The sequence below is a fragment of the Protopterus annectens genome, chromosome 1.part1, assembly GCF_019279795.1.
Source record: "Protopterus annectens isolate FY-2018-M chromosome 1.part1, PAN1.0, whole genome shotgun sequence".
In the NCBI taxonomy this organism is placed as follows: Eukaryota; Metazoa; Chordata; order Ceratodontiformes; family Protopteridae; genus Protopterus; species Protopterus annectens.
This window is the reverse complement of record NC_056726.1, coordinates 1,344,802,023-1,344,823,509: the sequence shown is the minus strand read 5'-3', so window position 1 is coordinate 1,344,823,509 and position 21,487 is coordinate 1,344,802,023. Positions and strand designations below refer to the sequence as shown.

Genomic DNA, 21,487 nt, shown 5'->3' with positions numbered 1-21,487 from the left:
ATCTGCTTTGAAATCAGGGTAAAAATACTAAAAGCAAATTATGCTGCATTTTTAAAAACAGTATTGTGTAAAAATTCTACTATTTTTATACTTATCCCCACATCAATATAATATCACCGCTTGATTTAAAACAGATGACATTTTCAAAAAGTGTTACTGAAGTAATATAAGGAAATTAACCACTCCAGGATAATGTTTGCGGTTTACAATACACTGCAAGGGGCTAATCAGTAATTTATAATGAAAGCACTGAAATGCTATTGACAAACCAGCAGCCACAAATACCAAAAGTAACTGTGTCATGGTCAACAGAATACTATGTGTTCTAAGGATGTACTAAAGTGCCCTTGATGCTTTCAGGACACGGATGGACAATATCACTACTGAAGGTGAGCAATGCTCCTCAGCTCAAGGTATATATATACACACACACACACATATATACACATACATATATATATATATATATATATATATATATACACATATATATATATACATATATACATACATATATATACACACACACACACACACACACTGTCACTACATGTATTACAGCAATGAAAACAGCACAAATAACTCATTATATACATCACTTTAAACAGCACACACTTACCTACGAGAAACTGAGCATCTTCACTCACATCTACACCTACCTGGGATGAGGCATAATTCTCCGGTGCTGAGCTTCAAGGAGCTGCTGCTGAAGGAGGTATTGCTGGTGTAGTGCCTGAGGTAGGAAGGAGGGCCCTGCCATGTCCTGGAACTGCAGCGGTGTCAGGGGAGGCAGGGGTTGGTGCAGTGGACCAGTGTGCTGGTGGGTTGTAGCTACATGAGTGTTCATTCCTGGCTGAGGCATGGGAAACTCAGCTGAGATTGGAGGCTGAGGGCTGAGATGGAAGTGCCGGCAGGAGGTAGTATGAGCGTGCTGAGATCTTTGAAAAGGGGCACCTGCAAGCAAAGAAAAGGTACGATGTGAAGTCAGGGAACATAAGGAGCACCTGAACTTTATTTAAATACAAAACATCTGCAATCTATAGCAGCTATTCTTGAATATTTTATACAAAGCAGCTTTGTTTACATCTCGTTATTTTGTCTTTGCATTAATTATGTCAAGTACAGATTTAACTAAAGAACAAACCATTACCAGAAGATAACTGGCATTGCTGAACAAAATTTAATAACACTATTTGTAGTTACATAGCTCTGCCTCTAGATAACAACCTAGTAAAATATATTAAAAAAGATCTGCAGTAGCTGAGGTCTGACTGAACGGTTTGTAACCTAACAAGAGTATTAGCATTCCACTCTAGGATTCATGTTCACTCACAGGGGACTCCCTAAAGAGCACACAAATATTGCTTTTACTCACAGTAAAGCAACCATCCACTCAAATTGATCTGAGCACTTTCTATTCAGCTATCCTTGTCCATATTAACTTGCAGTCAGATGCAAGGTGCTCTGAAGCCTACCTTAACCATGGCCTTCTTCACGTAAGGTTGTACTGGAAGGGTATTACAAAGGATTAGTAATGTCATTTGTGCTGCTATGCTGGGCACCCATTCTCGACATAGTTAGCTATTCCCCTGACTAAAGCTGCATTTGCATAGTTACCACCTGCCCTGACTTCCATACAGTAGTCCTATTTTGAAATATTATGTCATGCAAAAAGAAGTCATGTAAAAATATATTTTTATTAAATAACACAACACTCTGGATAGCAGGAAACACACAATGCTACTTGTGCTTCATCTCTTTGGCTGTTAAGACTTCGCACTGTTTTCACTTCTGCTTAGTGTAACTAAGGTGGTGGTGATGTCCGTACTCCAGGCATGGGAGGAGACTCCCGTGGAACGCTGTCTCTGTTTCATGGAACAGACTTCACTTAAGTATATACTTGACTACTAAACTTATGGTAAGGGTTCCCAAAACAGTTGGCATGAGAAACACATTAGTAGAACTTCATGAGTTCACAGTACAGGAATGTTAAAGCAGACAAACGGAAACCAGTAAAATGCACAAAAGCAGTCCGGACAAGCACCGTAAAGCCCAAAAAAATGTTAAAGTCCTTATTGTGAAGACTGTTTGCAATACAAGCTGTACCACTGAAATTGAAATCCACTTGCACGTATAAAGCCACACTGAAGTCGGAAAAAACTTAAACCTTAACGCACTTTATTGTTAAAACAAGCGTTTTCGCTGTGGTTAAAACTACAGCTTCATCAGAGGCAAAAGTAAAATGCAGTGTCAGAGTCAAGTTTTATAACACACCCACGCCTTAATTAGTAATGCAATCACAATGAAGACGTGTTAGCAGCATTCTTGCAAAAGTAAATTCAGGGAATGAAAGCTCTGTTTAGGAGCATTCTCAAAAGTATGTAGTTTCATACTTTTAAAACAGTTGGAAACCATAAAACATTGATGCATCAGCAGTTTGTTACATTCATACACCAAGCAAATGTGCATTAAAAGCATGAAAGTGTGTAAGAAATATATACACAATAAAAGCAGTCTAAAAACAATGCATAACAGTTCTGCATATAAAAAATGTTTATAGAAAAGTGTTTGTAAAAAAGTATCTAGTGAAATCACTACCTGCAACTGCAGTTGGAAGCCTTGCTAAGTATAAATCTTAACAGTGGTGGAAAGTATATGTTACTACAAATTACTATTAAAGTAAAAGTAAAATGAAGTGAAAAGTGAAGTAAGACAAAGGTAAAGGAGTTATCTTTTGTAGCTCCTCATTTTCAGGACACAAGCTATATTGCAATGTTCATTCAAACCTGGGTACGAAAATGAGTCTAGTAATATTTGCCATTCTAGCTCCTTATTCTCCAAAAAGAGAGGTACTGGACCCCCTCTTTCTGTTTTCTTGACCTGGTCAATTGCAATAAAATGAAAGCTATGTCCTTGATGTTTCATTACGTGATTAGCTAAAGCGTTTTCTTTTTTCAGTTTCCTTATGGCATAATCATGTTGGTACAGCCTGTCCCGTAGTCTCCGGTCAGGCTTGCCTATGTAAAATGCTTCACAGCAGTTACACTTAGCTAAATAGACTATGGATCTAGAATCACAGTTAAGCTTATGTGTAATGTGGTACTTTTTGTTGCGTATTACAAAGGAATTGGAAGGTACAGGAATGCAGATACTCAGTAGCAAGAAAGCGGAACGAGGCATGAAGGTGCAACAATTTAAGAAAAGTGGGCTCAGCAGTTGTTACTGGATATATGCTTCAGTGTTTCTATTTCACTGAAATAAATGAAACTCCAAACAGAGAACCAGGACAGGATACCAAAGACACTAACACTTTGTCCACTAACAATAAAAATGAACATCAGCATTATAACATCAACATTCAGAAACTGTAAAAGGAGTATCCAAGACCTAAAAATGTAACTTAACACTCAGCAGGCTACATTTTATAAGAAGCTGAGCACCAGATACACAACATTTTCTCAGTACAATTAATAAGTAGAAATGAGCTCTATACGTACCCAGTAATTAATCCTTAAAAATCATATGTTAAAACCTAATTAAAGCAGCAGCACTCACTGTTGATGCACTTAAATATTTTTGGTCTGATGTTTAAGAAATAAGTCACTACTAGCTGTGGGTAAATTCTGATAAATCCACACCCAGGAGTGGATTATTGCTATTACACAATGCAATTGCTTAAGAAAGAAATTGCTTACCTTTCTTAAATAACGTTTTTGTATAATGGTGCTGTAGTGTTCCTCCATATCTTTCTTTTATTTACTGATGTACTGCCCATACGTATGAGACTTACGTTCCCACACCAGCACCAGTACAGTGCAGGAGACTCATTGCAGTTTTTTTTTTCTTTTTACTGCTGAGATTTTGTAAAGGACAGTCCAGAAATAAAAGGAAAATCAGTTAAGTTTACCAGATTTTTCTCGTATTTTGCTCTATCCCTCAGCATATACAAAAATACAAACAGAAAGCCTGGAAGCTCAATGTACGAGGGGCCAGACTTTTTTGTATTGGCATTATGTTCAATTTATAACAGGCACAGTGGTTGTAATGTCCAATCAAAGTGCTTATTTTTGAATAGTAAGGAGCAGTCATTGCATGATTATAGATTTGCAGCCCAGTCAACAAATACATGACATGCTCTCACAAAGGATATCCAGTGAATTGAACCCATTCTCAATAAAAACTACAACTTACAAAACAAACCAGCACAAAATTGGAAAACTTTAATCATAATCAGCAGATATGCAAATTTACATGGTCACTGCTCTCCACTTTTTTTTGACAAGAAAAAAGAAAGAAAAGAGATGGTAGTGACGGCCTTACAAGGGGTAATGGAGGAGACTCCCTTGGAATGCCATTTGTAAGGACTGACTACTTTCCGGGACATATTCAAGTAGTGGATTTATGGGAACTGTTTTCAAAATAGTGGCAAGACTTCAGGAAGGCACAGGAATAGAGATACCAGAGGCAGCAAGGAAATGAAAAGAACCATCACGAGTCAATGACTTGAGTAAAATCGTAAGCACAGTAAGAGAGGGAAGAACGGAGTGGCTACCCTAGGTGCAAGCTGCTAGGGGCACAATCAGAACTGCAGATGAGGTGCCAATCGGTCCCCTCAGGCAGTACTGGCAACCATTTAAGCAGCTGCAATCAAAAATCACAGCTGTTAAGTGACAGTTCGTGTCTGTGTGTTAGGAAGTGTAGCAAGGAGATGGTATAGCTCTTGTCTGCAGTTTAGCAAAACCATTCTACAAAGAGCTGTTACAGCTCCTTGTCTAGCCAGACAATTTTTATAGTCCGCAAGGTGCTATCATACAGTTCTTTGCTACAATTTAGCAGGTGTGTGAACAAAACAGACATTCTGTACATACTGAACAACTTGAAACATGACTGGTTGCTTTGTATAGCTGAAGAACTTTTTCTGGTACTCGACTTTGAGAGAACTTTTTCTGGTCTTCAACTCCAGAGGAATTTTTTTCATCTTTGTCTTCAAACTTGGGAGAGCGCTAAATGAGGGGTACTACCTAAGGCAACAACCAGTTTGCAAAGCTGATGCAGTGTTTCTTTCTAACTGTAACAAATACAATAACAGTAGCATCCGATAAAGTTTGCCTGTTCTCAGTCAAAACTGCAGTATCTATGTGCACTAAACTGAATCTTGTTTCTACCCTAAAAACAGTTTAATCTGAGTGAAAAACTGAAGATCTTCATAGTCAAATTGTTAAAGAAAATATTAGCCAACCATATCACACTCATTCTGGAAGTATGGCTCTCAGAACACATCTCTTCTCATAGTGCTCATTAATCACTCTTAAGTCGTGTACCTAGTCATGTGAAAAAACCTGAACAAACATTCTGTACACCAAAGTATAATAATCTTCCTGGAATACATTGGATATGAGTGGACTATGTGCAGCAGAAGTCATTTTTTTCAACCATACTTAGAGAAGATTATGCAAGCTGGGCAAAAATCTGCACTTTATGCATTAATGCTGCTGCACGTTGACCGGACTCATCCCAACAGAACAGTTATCCATTGGCCAGCTTTCCAGCACTGCAGCTGTAAACACAATGGGAGACACAGCTGCACTGTGCTGTCACATAACTTGTTCAAATGTAAATATAACAGCAGACACAGCTGCACTGTGCTGTCACATAACTTGTTGAAATGTAAACATAATGGCAGACACAGCTGCATCGTGCTGTCGCATAACTTCTTCAAATGTAAACAACGGCAGACAGAGCTACAGCTGCACTGTGCTGTCACATAACTTGTTCAAATATAAATATAACGGCAGACACAGCTGCACTGTGCTGTCACATAACTTGTTCAAATGTAAACATAACGGCAGACAGCTACAGCTGCACTGTGCTGTCACAACTTGTTCAAATATAAATATAATGGCAGACACAGCTGCACTGTGCTGTCACATAACTTGGTCAAATGTAAACATAATGGCAGACACAGCTGCACTATGCTGTCACATAACTTATTCAAATGTAAACATGACAGCAGACATAGCTGCACTGTGCTGTCATATAACTTGTTCAAAAGTAAACATAACAGCAGACACAGCTACATCGTGCTGTCACATAACTTCGTCAAATGTAAACATAATGGTAGACAGAGCTACAGCTGCACTGTGCTGTCACATAACTTGTTCAAATGAAAATATAATTGCAGACAACTGTGCTGTCACATAACTTGTTCAAATGTAAACATAACGGCAGACACAGCTACATTGTGCTGTTGCATAACTTTTTCAAATGTAAACAATGGCAGACATGGCTACAGCTGCATTGTGCTGTCACATAACTTGTTCAAATGTAAACATAACGGCAGACACAGCTGTATCGTGCTGTCACGTAACTTGTTCAAATGTAAACATAACAACAGTTACAGCTACAGCTGCATTGTACTGCCACATAACTTGTTCAAATGTAAACATAACGGCAGACAGCTGTATTGTGCTGTCATGTAACTTGTTCAAATGTAAACATAACAATAGACACAGCTACAGCTGCATTGTACTGCCACATAACTTGTTCAAATGTAAACATAATGACATACACAGCTACAGCTGCATTGTGCTGTCACATAACTTGTTCAAATGTAAACATAACGGCAGACACGGCTACATTGTGCTGTCACATAACGTGTTCAAATATCAGAATCACTGTGAAACTGCACACTTAAAGCTGCACCTTTGTCCTTTATGTTACAGAAGGGAGGTAAGCACATTTTGAATCACTGTGCATTAAAATACTAATATTGTAAATTAATGAAAAAAATCATGTTTCCTGAATAATAATTACAGCAGCATGTACTGAACTTTGCTCACAGTACCTCAGCACACAAAGTATCTTACTCGCAAATAATGACTACCTATTTCTGAAATTCCATTAAGAATCACTGTGAAACTTATTTTTCATTTTTAAACATCACCATTTATGGTTCTTGCCTAATACGTAAAATAAAGGTGAAAAAATCATAAAGATTTACATCAAACAGGATTACAAAGAACAGGACTGTGCTACTACAAACAAGCATATTAAAGAAGGAAGCACTTCATAGTTTATTCAAACATGCAATTGTTCACTGCATTATTCAAACAGGCATCCATCCACTGCAGATTTGCAGCATACCTTCTGTATCTGTCTCTGAATCTGTCCCCACGTATCAGCATTTTTTTCAGTATGTCCTGGAATCTTAGAATGACAGCAATATAGTTTATGGAAAAACAACATGACCAAAGCAAGTTAATATCTCTGCACTGGCCTAGCTGTGTGAGGTATTCACTATAAGAGTAAGTGATTCATAATTTCTTGATCTAGTTCCTGTAACAAACTTGGAATATACATACTATTACATTCTGTCTGGTTGGCTGGCTAAATTATCTGCTAGGTAAGTTTAACCCTGGTGTCTTACAAACGAAATAACCAATGCACAGAGCATCGCCTCCAGAAAAAAAAAAACAACTGGATTTTAAACATGACAGATTCTACATATGGGTCCTATTCAATGTCCAGGTCAACCTCTGCAAATAACAGTGGCCAAAAGTAAGAGAAGAGAAGGCGGTATTCCAGCAGGATGCAATCATACCAGGTTTTACTAATGCATCATTCTTCAAACTGACTGTGAAGGCAGCCAGAGTAAAAAGGAGCCATGTACTTCTGGTTTACACTAAAACTTGTAACAAGGCAACAGGCTTACTAAGGCTGCTCATTTATCTTATTAAAAATCTTACAAGCTAAATAACCAAAAACATAAAGAAGGATACAGAATGATTTGCCGAGCATGGAGGTAAAGCTTATACTGTTAAGGATATGAAAATAATACAATCATCTACTGCTATGATTATTAAAAAAGTAACAATACTGTGCGTGTCCATTAATGGAAAGCAATGGAACAGATAAGTGATGTGATAACCTTTCAGTGCACTAGCGGCAATTTTATTTTTGAGTAAAAGAGCTCCTTAACTCCTGAAGAATACCTTTTCTTAGTCCAAATGTTCTCAAACAGCCTCACTGTAAAATCTATTTTGGTCCAATAAATGTTAGCATGCCACTTTTGTGTTGCATTCTCTACTGTTATGAGAAGTATCTCACACTACTATGATATGTACACTTGTTTTCCTGCTCTCACAATGATTCATTACATATGGGTACGATATTAAGCTGTGAACAGCCCACCAAAATCATTAAGTGACAGCTGAATAGGTCTAGTGGACAGCCCACCAATATTATTAGGTGACAGCTGTAGCAAAGCATCCTCTAGCCTTGAATAAACAGTCCGCTCTGTCAGGCTTTGTGCTGGTCAGCAATGAAGACCAGCTAGCTGCTTCACAAATATTTGCTGTTGACAGGCCTAAAAGGACATTCTCATGAAACAGGCTCATAGGTTGTTAGGTATATACTAGGCGAACAGCCACCAGGGCCTTTATAAGCCTAGATGTGCAAGCCAACCCAATTTTGTCCCTATGTATCATGGGAGTTTATTAGAAGGAGTATGTTAAGAAGTTTCTAAAGGTTATGTGGAGGTAGCAGTATGTTAGTTTGTTTCTATCAGAGAAATGAGGGCCAGACCCAGGGTGAATTTCCTCCTTCCCATCCACTGGTTAAGATTATGCATAAATAGTGTAAGGGATGGCCTCTGCTTCACATGGTTGGGGATCCTCTTCCAGAGCATGGAGTTCTTCTGAGACACATACCTGTCTTGCCAACATGTCCTATTTGTGTCTCAAGTAAAATTTAAATCACTGGATCTAGTGGTTTTGATGCTGTTCATTTTGTGGATATCCAAAAGGTCTGGATCCGAGGATGTCTTGTATACCATGCATAGACTGCCTCTCAGTAACTTGCAGAAAACCGATTACAGAGATGGGGCTTTATGGCAAACCATATATGTCAATGTGTTTATACCTTGGATTCTCCTAATAAAGAACCTTTGTAGGTGTTCTAACTACTGCATATGTCTGGCCAGGTATACGCTGAAGGGGGCATTATACGCCAGGTTTGACAATGGCTGAACTGAGTGGCACTGACTTCCTTGGACCTGGGTGCTATACCCTTGCTCATACGTTGGACGACATTGAATGATTTTCTTACTACCTTGGCCACGTTTGTCAAAAGGCCAGATAACTGTCTACATCTGTTCCTAGATCCCCAACTACTGGCTCAACTCGTAGGAGTGTCTTATTAATGGAGTAATTAGACTAGGTGACCATTTTCCCAAAAGGCATTGAGTTTTAATCTGTGACTTTGGCACCAGTCATTTGTCTGTGTTAGACCTTCTTGTAAGATGTTTATGTCATGGGTGGAATCTATGACAACTCCCAATTTGCAGTTATTTGCTAACTTGGTCAGCCAAAGGCCCTTGACATTAGCATTAACCTCCAAGAAGTAGATGCAAAATAGGAACAGCCCCAGCATAGAGCCCTGATGTATCCTGCTGGTGGCCAGTCTCTTAGTGGAGGTGATCTCATCAATGCTGATTTCCTGCATCCTGTCTGTGAGCCAGTTGGCAATGCAGTGAGTTATGTAGGGGTTTATGCCCAGTTCAGTGAGTCTGTCAACTACACGAGTGAGTTATTGTAGAGAATACCTTAGCCAAGTCCAGATAGGCAGTATGCATAATTTTTCCTTCATCCACTGCTTTGGTGACCTTCTCAAAGAAGTCCACCAGGTTTGGTAGGCATGACCTTCCCCTGACAAAGGCAAACTGGCTTGGATCCAGTATCTGAAGGTTGCCTATGTCTTTGTTGATCATTTCCATGATGATATGTTCCATGACTTTGTATATTAGACTAGTCAGACTAACAGGTCTGTAGCTTCCTGAGCAGGTTGATGGTCACCCATGTGAAGTGGAATGACCACTGCAGTGCTCCATTCTCAAGGTGCAAAGCCTGTTTAAAGGTTATAGTTGAAAAGTGACTCAAGTGGTCCCAAGAAGTCATATTTCAAGCTATTTAGCAGGCATCCCAGGATATTGTTCTGACCCACTGAGACTGTTTTTGGCTTTAGCAAGCGTCATCAGGACCTGCTCCCTGCTAAAAGTTGCAGTGGCTACACTAGTAGGTATTTCATGGGGGTGGGGGAGTGAAATTTGAGCTAAATTATCAGCCAGCAAAGTTGCACCATTGACCACCAGTTCGGCAAACTGCTGTGTGCTGTGTTTGAGGTTACAGACATAGCTGTAGAAGGCCCTAAGGTTGGCTTTAGCCTGTGAGGCTTTCTTGAAATGGTCTTGTTGGACTTCATTAATCTTTTTAGTTTCTTGTTTAGTTTAACTGAGAGCTCTCATTATGGAAGTTGTTCTTCCTGATTTTAGCCATGACTTTTTCCCTTTAATTATATACCCTATTAAGGTTAGGACTCCACAGGAGTGGTTTGAATTTAAGAGTTTGTTGTGGGCTTACTTCTAGTAGGTACAGCAGCCTCTATACAGCCACTTACATGGTTGTACAGGGTCTCTCTGAACAAATCTGCATAAGTTGCTGTGAACTCGAGGTTAGGAGGGTCTCTGAATTTTGACAAAACTATCCCTTAGTAGAATGTAGTTTGCTTTGGGATAGTCTCAAACTGTTACAGTGTTTGCTGGGATTACTGAGTTGATTTTTATTTCAAAGTAGACAGTTTTGTGGTCTGACCTGACTAGGAAGGACGTTTCACTGGGGAGTGTGCAGGACTCTCCCATATTAGTGACTAGCATGTCCAGTATGTTTGAACCTGGTGGGTGTGCACACGATCTGGTCAAGGGTATTCGTGTTCATAAAATCCAGGAATCACAATGCCTGTGAGTTTGAGGCAGTGTATGTTTCCCAGTCTATAGATGGGTAGTTAAAGTCTTCAATGAATAAGGTATGTAGAGTAATGGTGAGGGTCTCCAGTAGGTCTAGGTATGAGCTATGGGATTCTTGTGACATTGATTGTGACCTATTGATTGCTAGGATATGGTATGACAATTTACACATGGATAAACTCCAGAGTATCGTCCTGTTTAACCAACCTAGATGTACACTTGTTGGTAATGTAGACCGAGACACTTCCACCTTTTGTCCCTGTCTGTGCAGCTGATGGTCTAAATATGTGGAAGGCACTGAAGCCTTGCATGCCGGAGTACTTTCTGCAGATTTAAACCATTTCTGTTCTGATCTGAATACCTACTGAGTCATAACAAAAAATAAAAACAATGCATCCTGCAATACAGTTGAAACAGTTTGTTTTCCAGTTGGTGTACCTAATGTTGTTGTGTCTTTCGGCTTTTCCCGGTTAGGAGTCGCCACAGCAGAATTCCGGTCCACTAATGATTGGCAGTAGATTTTTACGTGCCGAGTTGCCGGCCCTGACGCACAACCTTCAATGAAGGTACGCCCATTCACGCATGTCTCCACACAGAAGACGCTCTAGCTGAGAATCGAACAGGACAACTTCTTACTGTGAGGTGACAATGCTACCGCAGCACCACCACCGCAGTCTTGGTGTACCTAATGTATGGTGAGTAAAAGCAGCAAATAGCCGAAGAAGGTGAAAACTGATACTCCTGATTTTACAGAATGTCTGACAAAACTTAAGGCATAAAGGAAGGTTTAGTAGAAAGGGCTTCCCTATCTTCATGAAACGTAGTATATGGCTCGGTAACCATAACAGCCTGCAACTCTGAAACTCTCTTACCACAGCTAACTAGGAAAACAAGGACTCTTTTTTTTCAAGAGATGCATTTTAGGGCTATTAACATGAAGTCTCAAAGGAAGGCTTTGTCTTTCTCTCCAAAGTTAAATCTCAAGAAGGGAGGACTACTCTCTCAGAATCAGTGAGATGAAGAACTCCTTTTAGAAATATTTTAGCCATGGGATATGGAACCAAGGTAAGCTTATAAAGCAAAACACTGTAAGAAACCAGAAATCCTAAACTAAATGAGACACGTATTCAAAAGCACTGGAGATATCTACTTGGGAAATCACCAAACTATTCTTAGTGCACAACAAATAAAATGCTTTATGTTTTGGATAAATGGGATTTCCCTTCATGACCTCCTGTAGAACCCTCAATACCTCAGGAAAAAAAATCTATTAAAATTTAGAATTTCAGATTCTACATGGAGAGCTAAACATAGTGCTGAGTGGAATGTAACAACTCCTGCTTTTCCTGCATAATCAGAAGGTCTTCCTTGACAGGAAGGCAAAGAAAATTTCTTAAATTCCTCAGGAATAGAAAGAACATCTCAAAAGGTTCATCAATGAGAATGATGTGCATTTTTTATTTTTGTTGAACCAGGAAGAAATGCACAGGCCTTCATTTAAGTGTATGTCAGTGTATCAAATGGAAAACTGGTTGGGACTCAAAAGATTGCAACTGACTCATCAAGTCCTGACAGTCAAGAAATGTTACAAATACAAAAATACTTCCTCTTTGAAGGACATCTCTAAATGAACTGATACTGGGATTGCAAAACATTGCACAAAAGAAAGCCTGCACATATATACTGTTGTGTGATTGCATATAGGGCACACGTTAAACATTTTGGCACTGTTTCCTAACCCACACAAGGAAAAAAAATCCAATAAGGTGGCTATTCTCCCACACTATCAGATTCCTAAATATACTGAGATCACACAACAGTGTGTGTGTGTGTGTGTGTGTGTGGGGGGTACCTAAAACCATTGAACAACAATCATATTGCAATGCAGACAAAGAAAAGTTGTGTAAAATCTTACCATAACCATACATGTCCTTCTCTTCCATGTTGCAGTATTCTGTACAATTGGGTTTTCTCCTCTTGCTACTCAAATGTCCGGCCAGTATACAAAAGTTTGCAGTCACTGTATGGTGCGTGGGACGTCTAACGTGGCTAGCAGAGTATGGGCCATAAAAGTGACATCTGTATGCACCATACTTCAGAACTGAGTCCTCCATTCGGAACCAGTCCCAGAGAAGGTAGTGCAAGCCCTGTGCCACCCAAGAAGGGAAATGCCTGATATCAGGAGGGGTAGATGGGTGGGCAGGAATACTGCAACAAGGAAGAAAAGGACATCTATGGTTATGGCAAGATTTTACACAACTTTTCTATGTCCTTCTATTCACATGTTGCAGTATTTTGTACAGTTGGGTGAGTGCCAAAGCTCACTGCGATGAAGGGGGTGGTGGCCTAGAAGAATTCTCCAGGAAACAATGGAGGATAGCCCTTGCGAATCCAGCCCTGGACCTGGAAATCTGATCCTTTGCGAAAGTGTGCACAGAAGACAAGTGGCAGCTTCAAGAATAGTGGAGACATCCAGGCCTTTGAAGAAGGCTCCAGATGAGGCCATTGCCCTACTGGAATGGGCTTTAACCCTGCCTCATAAGTGCTTACCATGGTGTGTGTAACAAAAGGTAATAGAGAGCCAGGCTGAAATGGTTTACTTAGTTACTGTTTTCCCCAAGGCCCTGAGGTGGAAAGAGCCAAACAGCTGGTCAGCCTATCTGATGTTCTTGGTTTTGTGCAGGTAGAACCTGAGCTGTCTGTGCACATCAAGGGAATGAAGTACTGTCTCCCTGTGGATTGGGAAAGAAAGTGAGTAGGTGGATGGCTTGGTTTAAAGGTCATTAACCACCTTGGGCATGAAGGATGGGTTGGTTCTTAGGGTTACCCTATCTCTGTGGAAGATGAGGAAAGGTGGAATAGCCATGAAAGCTTGTAACTCAGAAACTGAGGTTAAGGCCACCAGCAGAACACTCTTCCATGTGCAGTGTTTTAGGGAAGCTTTGGATGCTGGTTCAAAGGAAGGTAGTGAGCTTCTCTGAAACATAGTTCAGGTCCCATGGATGCGGAATGGGCTTCCTTTGTGGTCTGAGATAAAGTACCCCTTAAGGAACAATTTTGCAGTCAACCTGGAAGCTAAGGGTGAGTCCAGGGGTAGGCAGGCAGGCAGAAATGGCAGCCAAATGGGCCTTAATAGAGGAGAATGCTAACCATGTCTGTAAAAGTTCACACAGGTAGGACAGCACTAGGGGGACCTTGCTTTGCAATGCATCCAATTGTCTTCTAAGGCATCATATGGAGAATGTTTTCCACTTGGATACGTAAGATCTCTTGGTATTAGGTTTCCTGGCCTCCTGCATGACAGTGAGAAAATCCTCGTTGTGAGGGTGCCTGAAAGGAATTAAAATCCTATCACCCACACGGTGAGGTAAAGAGACTGCCACTGTGGATGGATTAGGGTTCCCTTGTCCTGTGTGAGAAGGTCCACTCTGAGGGGTAACATGTGATGATTGCCCTCGGCTAATTGCAGGAGAAGGGGGAACCAATGCTGTCTTAGCCAGTAGGGAGTCACCATCAAGATTTTCAGCCTGTCCTGCTGGATCTTCAGCAGGACTTTCTGAACAAGCAGGAAGGGGGGAATGCAGAGAGAAGCATCCCCTTCCAAGAGATTGAAAAGGCATCTGTTGCCATTTTCAGAGGTTCTGGCAGTCTGGTGCAGACAGAGGGAAACTGCCTGTTCACAGAGGAGACAAACAGGTCTATTTGAAGTGTACCCCCATGGGTGGACTAGGTCCAAGAAGACATCCCTGTGTAGCATTCATTCATGGGACATTGTCATGGACCTGCTGATGGAATCTGCTTGAAAGTTCTATTGAGAAGGATGTATACTGCCTGAAGAGCAACTCCCAGACTGATGGCCAGTTCACACACAAGGAGAGCAAGTCTGCAAAGAAAGTAAGATTTGGTTCCGCCTTGCTTGTTGAGATACCACAGCACTGTGGTATTGTCTGTGAAAAGCTTTAGGGGTGCCTGTTGTAGCCTGGGCTGAAAGGCCTTCAAGGCCAGTAGTATTGCTCTCATTTCTCTTACACTGATGTGCTCTTTCCTGTGAGGTTCTGGACAAACTCCCTGCACTTTTAGGAGCCCCAGCGTAGCTCCCCAACCAAGGTCTGAGGCGTTTGTGTATATAACCTGTGTTGGTGATGGTGGCTGGAGTGGAAGGCCCAGGCTGAGCTTCACCTGGGTCAGCCACCAATGGATCTCTTGTTTGAGGCAGGGCAAGAGTTGCACCCTATACTCCAGGGAGTGGGAGTACTGCGTCCAAACAGACCTGAGGTACTATTGCAGTTTCCTCATGTGAAGACTTGCTAAAGGCAGCATCGGTATCATGGAAGCCATGTAGCCCAGGAGCCTGAGGTACTGCTTTGCAGTCATTTCCTTGGATTGAAGTACCAAACGTAGGTATTTTGTCAGGCTTTCCACCTTTTGGGGTGGAAAGACTTTCATGATGTATATTTGAATTCTGCCCCCAGGAACACTATGCCCAGGGTAGGTTCTATATGGGATTTTGGGTAATTTATTGGAAACCCTATGACTGCAGGAGGGAATGGTTTTCTGCAACTGGAACAGGAGGGACTGTTTGCAGTCTGCCTGGATGAGTAGGCTGCCCAGGTAAGGGAAGATTTAGATCCCTTGAGTCCTGCAGAAGACAATCACTCATGCCAGACATTTGGTGGGTGATGTGGACAGAACAAATGGCAAGGGTAAGAATTGATAGTGAGAGTAGCCCACTGAAAACTGGAGGAAACTCCTGAAGCTGGGCCTTATGGGGATGTGGAGATAGCCATCCTTGATCTCCAAGGTAGCCATGAACCCTTGAGGAAGGATTAGAGGGAACAGAGTTGGCAGTGTAAGCATCTTGAATGTGGGCACGTGCAGGAAGAGATTCAGAAATGAGAGCTCTAGAACTGGCCTCCAGGGCCCATCTTTTCCTTGTACTAGAAAGATCCTGAAGTAAAAGCCTTTTCCCATAGAAGACTGTGGGACAGGCTAGATGGTGTCTTGGGCCATAAGGTTGTCCACAACTGGTTGTAAGAGTTGGGGCTGTTCCTTTGGGGGCTGGGGAATACCCCTTCTCTTTGGGGGGATGATCCAGGTCATGAAGTACCGGTGTTCTATTATTGAAAGTACCCACTTGACTGAAGTGATGAGTCTTCATGCTTGGAAACAGTGAGAGAGACATAAGGAGAGAGGGACAGAGGGGGGGAGAGAGCCGATTCAAGCTTGGCAGATAGCCAAACACTACCTGCCCTGCCTTGAAAGGGCATCTTTTGGCTGGTAGATGGAGTAGCCCTTGCAGGAGTGGATTGTTTCCTGGAAGTTTTTCTTGGTCTGGAAGAGAAAGCTGGACCTGAATGCTTCCTAATAAACTGGGTCTTGGATGGGTAATTCCATTGAAACATGGGAATTGGAGATATAAACAGATGCATTAAGTCTTGCATTTCCTTACCTTTTTGTTGCAATCTGCAACAATGGATCCAAATAGAGCTGAATTGACTAAAGGAGCATCTAAAATCATCTGGTAAAGGCTGGAGGTGTAGCCATGAATGCCTTCTTAGGGCATAACCTGATGCTGCCAACCTAGCTGAGGCCTCATCAACATCACAGCTGCACCTGACAGAGTGTCTGGTCACCTGAGAGGTCAGGGAAACACGGAAAGACAGTTGAGCTTTGGCTGAAAGTCAGAGATATCCAAAAGTTGTTTGGAAATTTTCTCCAAAAGGGCTAAAGCATATTTAGACACGTGTGTCTGATAGCTGATTGCTCTGAAAGCCAGAGTTGCAGAAGTGTACACTTTTTTTACCCAAACGCTTCATGGTCTTGCTGTCCTTGTCAGCAGGAAGGAGGGTGGTACAGGGCAGTAATTTAGAAGCCTTGAAAATAGAGACTGAGATGCTGGCTGGGTCTGCAGCTGGGCATTTTACCAGGAATTTAGCTGTCTCCAGGACCTTGTAAAACCTATCAGGTCTGAGGGGGGCTGGAGGTTGGAAATCTGGATTCAAGGATGCTGCAGAAAAAGCATCAAAAAAGGCTGGAAGTATAGGTGGAACAGCCATGAGAGCTGGGCAATACATCTGGATCAGCTCATAGTAACATTTTTGCACCTCAGTCATTTCTGATGAATCCCACTTGAAGTGCTCTCTCACCTTAGCTATGGTTTCCCCAAAGGTGAGATCTTCTGCAGGGGAGTCAGCTTCTGTGGATTCTTCCTCTGTAGAGGCATATCCAGGTAGGGAAGGGAGTTGGAAGGTGTAAGAGAGAGATTCTTCTTAGGAAGAATCAGAGTACTCCCCTTACACCTGTGGGGGGATCTGAGGCCTAGGGCTCAGTACTGGAGGAGAGATTGTGGAAGTCCCTGGAGCAGTAGACCACAAGGCCATGAATGCATTAAAGAGGCTTTGTGAAAAATCCTGCCAATCTGGTTGACTTTCCCTAACAGTAGAAATATGCTTGCTCCTCTTCTTAAGTGAAGGCTTAGCAGGCATCTGAACAGGGAAGGCCTAGGACTGGACAGCTGCGAGGGAGTGGAGGGATCAGGCTGGTTTGTTGAGGCCTTGGCTGCCCTTTGGCATTGGAGACTGATGTCCACAGGGCCTCCATGGACGTCCCTTCCACACAGGGTTCTGTGGCTTTTGATATGGTACCCACTACACCCAAGACGGCAGGCTCGAGCATTCGTCCAGGCTGGCATCAACCACAGGATGAGCATCGAACAGTGGAGGCACAGCGACAGTAGCAGACCATGCAGTCTTGGCCTTTTTTCTCAGCAGTTCGGCAGGCAAGTCGGGAGGTCCCGCCATACCTAACATTAGCTGCTTCAGATGTTGGTTCTCAAGATACAGGTTGAACTTATGAAGTCTGCTACGTAAGGTCTTAGATACAAAGGCCTGGCAGATAGGGCAGGCCTTGTAGTCATGTGATTTGCCTAAACAGAATAGACAGAGTTTTTGGGCGTCTTTGTGTGGAATCTGATGGCTGCACTTACACTTGCCCTTTCTGGATGACATGAACAGGCACTAACATATGATGACTGAAAAAAGGTTCCCCAATGGGGCACTTATTTGAGTTTCTCAAGTATCCGACAGCCAGGAAGGCAGGAACATGTGACATTTGACTGGTGGCAGAGAAGTTCTGATGTCTGGTGTGCGCAGATGTCACTATTATAGCCCATGCTCTGCTAGCCACATCAGACGTCCCACGCACCATACAGTGACTGCAAACTTTTGTATACTGGCTGGACGTTCAGGTAGCAAGTGGAGAAAACCCAACTGTAACAGAATACTGCAACATATGAATAGAAGGACATCGATCAGTTTCAACACTGCCAAAGCACATAAATCAGCTGTGTAGTTATTGGAATGAGTGTAGCCCCTTCAATAATGCATAAAAACAATTTTGTGTCACTTGTATATTCCTTAGCAGGTGATCTGGACTGCAATCATCAATGTAACACAAATGCTCCAGCTCTGGACATTACATGACTATGTGTAACACAAATGCTCCAGCTCTGGACATTACATGACTACATAATTTACAGAGGTGTCAAACAGATACATAATGCCTAGCTCTGTGGCACAAAGAGAAGAAGCTGGGATTCTGACTCGGTCAAACTGAGTCTGACTAGTGGCAGAGATGCTGGAACAGATGGGGCAGAAAGTATGAGTCAGTGACCGATGGCGACTTGCCTATCCCTGTGCAAACAGGTCTGTGGTCTGGTCGGCAGATTACCTCCATGTAGGCAATGACCTGCAGGCAAAAGGCAGGGCCAAAGACCAGACACATGAGCTTCATGTGCAGTCAAGCTGGTGAAGTTAGCACTCTACAGTATTTGTATGGAATTATGCACACACTGGAGAAAGGCTGTGTCTTCCATGTTGATACTGGTTTGCACATCATTCAACATGAGTTGTGATTACAGCCATAAGCTGAAAAAGCTCTGATGGCTGCTAGAGTGACAAATCTTCAGCTGGCTGTCATCTCTCAGGGAGGAAGTAGGCCAAGCAAGCTTTCATCCTGAGACAATTGAACCAGCCTACTTTGATAGGGAGCAGACAGTCATCAGGCAGTGGGAAACACACACATGCACACAAAAAAGTGCATTACCTTGGAGTAATCCTTGATGACAGACTGATACTCAGTCATCAGCTGTCAGCTGTTACCAAGCCCTTGAGCATTCATCTTACACATATTACCCTTTATTAGGCACCTTATTCCACCTGACAATTTCCCAGTTGTGGTTCAAGTCCTGGATTTTCATATGGATTAATTACAGTAGCTCCATATACATGGGGCTGCCAGACTCATAAATTCATCACTTGCAGCCCTGTAGAATTCTGCAGCTCAGCTACTAGCCAATACTTATCAATACCAGCACAATATGCCACTCATCCAGAGCCTGAACTGGCAACCTGTTAAACCTCATGTTTTATTTTATTTGCATTTATTTTCCAGGGTAGTGCATTGATCTCTATAGATCTTTTTCAGACTCAGCCCCAGAGTGGGGTCTGGTTAAGTGACTTGCTCAAATTCACACACACACAGGCAATGGAGGCCAAGGGAAATTTTTTAATAAGTTCAGGTTCTGGTCTCCTTGGATCTTCATGACTTAGATACCCTACCTTAAACAAAGAGCTGTTTGTACCACACTAGCTTCCATGTACCCTCCGATCTGCCATCTTGGAGCTGTTGGTACTTTCAAGGTTACAGCTTAAATCATTGGGCGTACTGTCATTCAGGTCTCTCCCGTTAGGTATATACCCATCAGTAGCTTAAGAAATCCCCAATTTTAAGATTCTCCTGGAAACACACCCCCACTGACAGTTTCCTGAAGACACACGTGCTTGATTTGATCTCTATTTCTTGACATTATTTTTGCATTACTGTCTATTTTGTATCATCACTGTTTACCTGACATGTTCCAAGTATGTTCATTCAGGTAAATTCTTCCAGCTGTTTAAGTGTCTTCTTGCAAACCAATGTTGTACAAATGAATACTGAGAAAAGTGTAGATTCTTACTGTGCTCTTCAGGCATGATTCTCTGAAGTAACACTGTAACTGTATTGCATTTTTAAACTGATGTCCACAACAACTATCTTTTCTTAAGGATGTGCTTCCTTTCACAGATAATCATTACTTGATTCTCAGATTCAATTCAAAATTATTTAAAATATTGACAAACTAAATGTTACGGTGCTTGAGTTCATCACATCACATATCTTTATACAAGCAAGTACAATAGCAAAACATAAAGTAATCAATTCAAAAGATACACCAGAAAATATTTTTTCACTGAAAGGGTGATGAGGGATTTGAATAGTTGTCCACAATTTGTAACAGGGTCACAGGACAAGCCTTAAGACCACCTTTCCAAGGAAGAATTATGGATGGCATGTTAAGAGGTCAGATAGACAACTGTTTAAAATGTCAGAACTCAGAATGCCAAGTCTCAAAATGTGGAAACTGAATTATGGAAATTCCGGAGTTAAATTTACTCAGTCCAAGATCACCATTTCTAGTAAATTTCTTTTATGGAAAGCTTGGCATTGGTACATACATGTTGAGGGGGTTGGGGGTTTGCCCCCCCCACACACACACACACACACCAGTTTTGCAGAGATGTTTGCCTCCTTACAAAAAAAAAAAAAGTATAAAGAGGAACACTCTTCTCTTGTGTTTTCTGTCTTTTTTGTGTGTGTTTCCGGACTTGGCATTATGAGTTCCAACATTTCAGTGGGGAGCTTGTTGGGTAAGTAGATTCTAAGTTAACCAACAAAATGTTGCGCAGACAGGAAGAGCGATGTGTTCCTAGTACACTATCAACTCTAGGTTCCTGTGTTGTTTTACAGAATGCATTCATGTCCCTATACTAATGCAAAGGAAACATGACAGACAACCATTCCTGATGCCCCACTTACATTCTCGCCTTTTACCCTAAATGTCACTAATGACAACCTTGGGAAAAAAAGCTGACATATGCAAGAGAGACTACAAATTTAATAAAATGCAGATTAAAAAAATATATACAGCTTTCTGTAATTACCAATTAGTTTAAATGTTTTAAAAGAAAATAACTTTAGGAAAGCTGTCCCAGCAAACTTGTAATACCAGAAATGAGTCAGACTATTCTAAGGTTAGGAGCAAGTTATTTAAATATTTCAACACTACACTGAATTATGCTGTGCCAAGGAAACATGATTTTCCTCTTGCACACTAAAATGATCTGAAATATAAAACTGTAAATGTTTTACATTCTGATCTTCTGGGCATCCCATGCCCTTTCAAAACAGTTGTTAAAAGCTTAACTGCCTTTTGTGATGTTTTGCCAAAAGCTTAATTAAAATTATGAATGTCGAAGTGCTTATAAGTCATGTTAAATGTGCATCTCTAATTACTGTGCTGCCTATTGGTCTAGGTCAGATGCAAAAAAGCTTCTGGGACCTGCCCATCTACTCAGCAAACAAATCAAATAAATCAATAAGTGAATGAATTAACTAATCCTGGAAAGGGCCCAAGTCCATTGCAGCATGAATGCATAAACTCCTTTACAAGTGGCATTTAGAACTAATGACATCCTGGAATAACAAGTTTACCTATGCTCTGTGCCACTGAGATGTGGGAGTACAATGGAGCACCCAGCAAAAACACAAACACAAGAATGACATGACAACTCCAAAAAAAAAAAGCATCCC

General features: G+C 41.4%; 1 protein-coding gene across 2 annotated transcripts in view; it reads right to left on the bottom strand.

Moving 5' to 3' along the window:
• The window catches only part of RNF165 (ring finger protein 165), a 480,832-nt gene that overhangs the window by 188,949 nt on the left and 270,396 nt on the right, over nucleotides 1–21,487 (bottom strand). For both annotated transcript variants that reach the window (XM_044081988.1, XM_044081995.1), the window contains exon 2: nucleotides 660–954. In XM_044081988.1, the coding sequence (XP_043937923.1) occupies nucleotides 660–954 (295 nt within the window). The remainder of the gene's footprint in view (nucleotides 1–659; nucleotides 955–21,487) is intronic.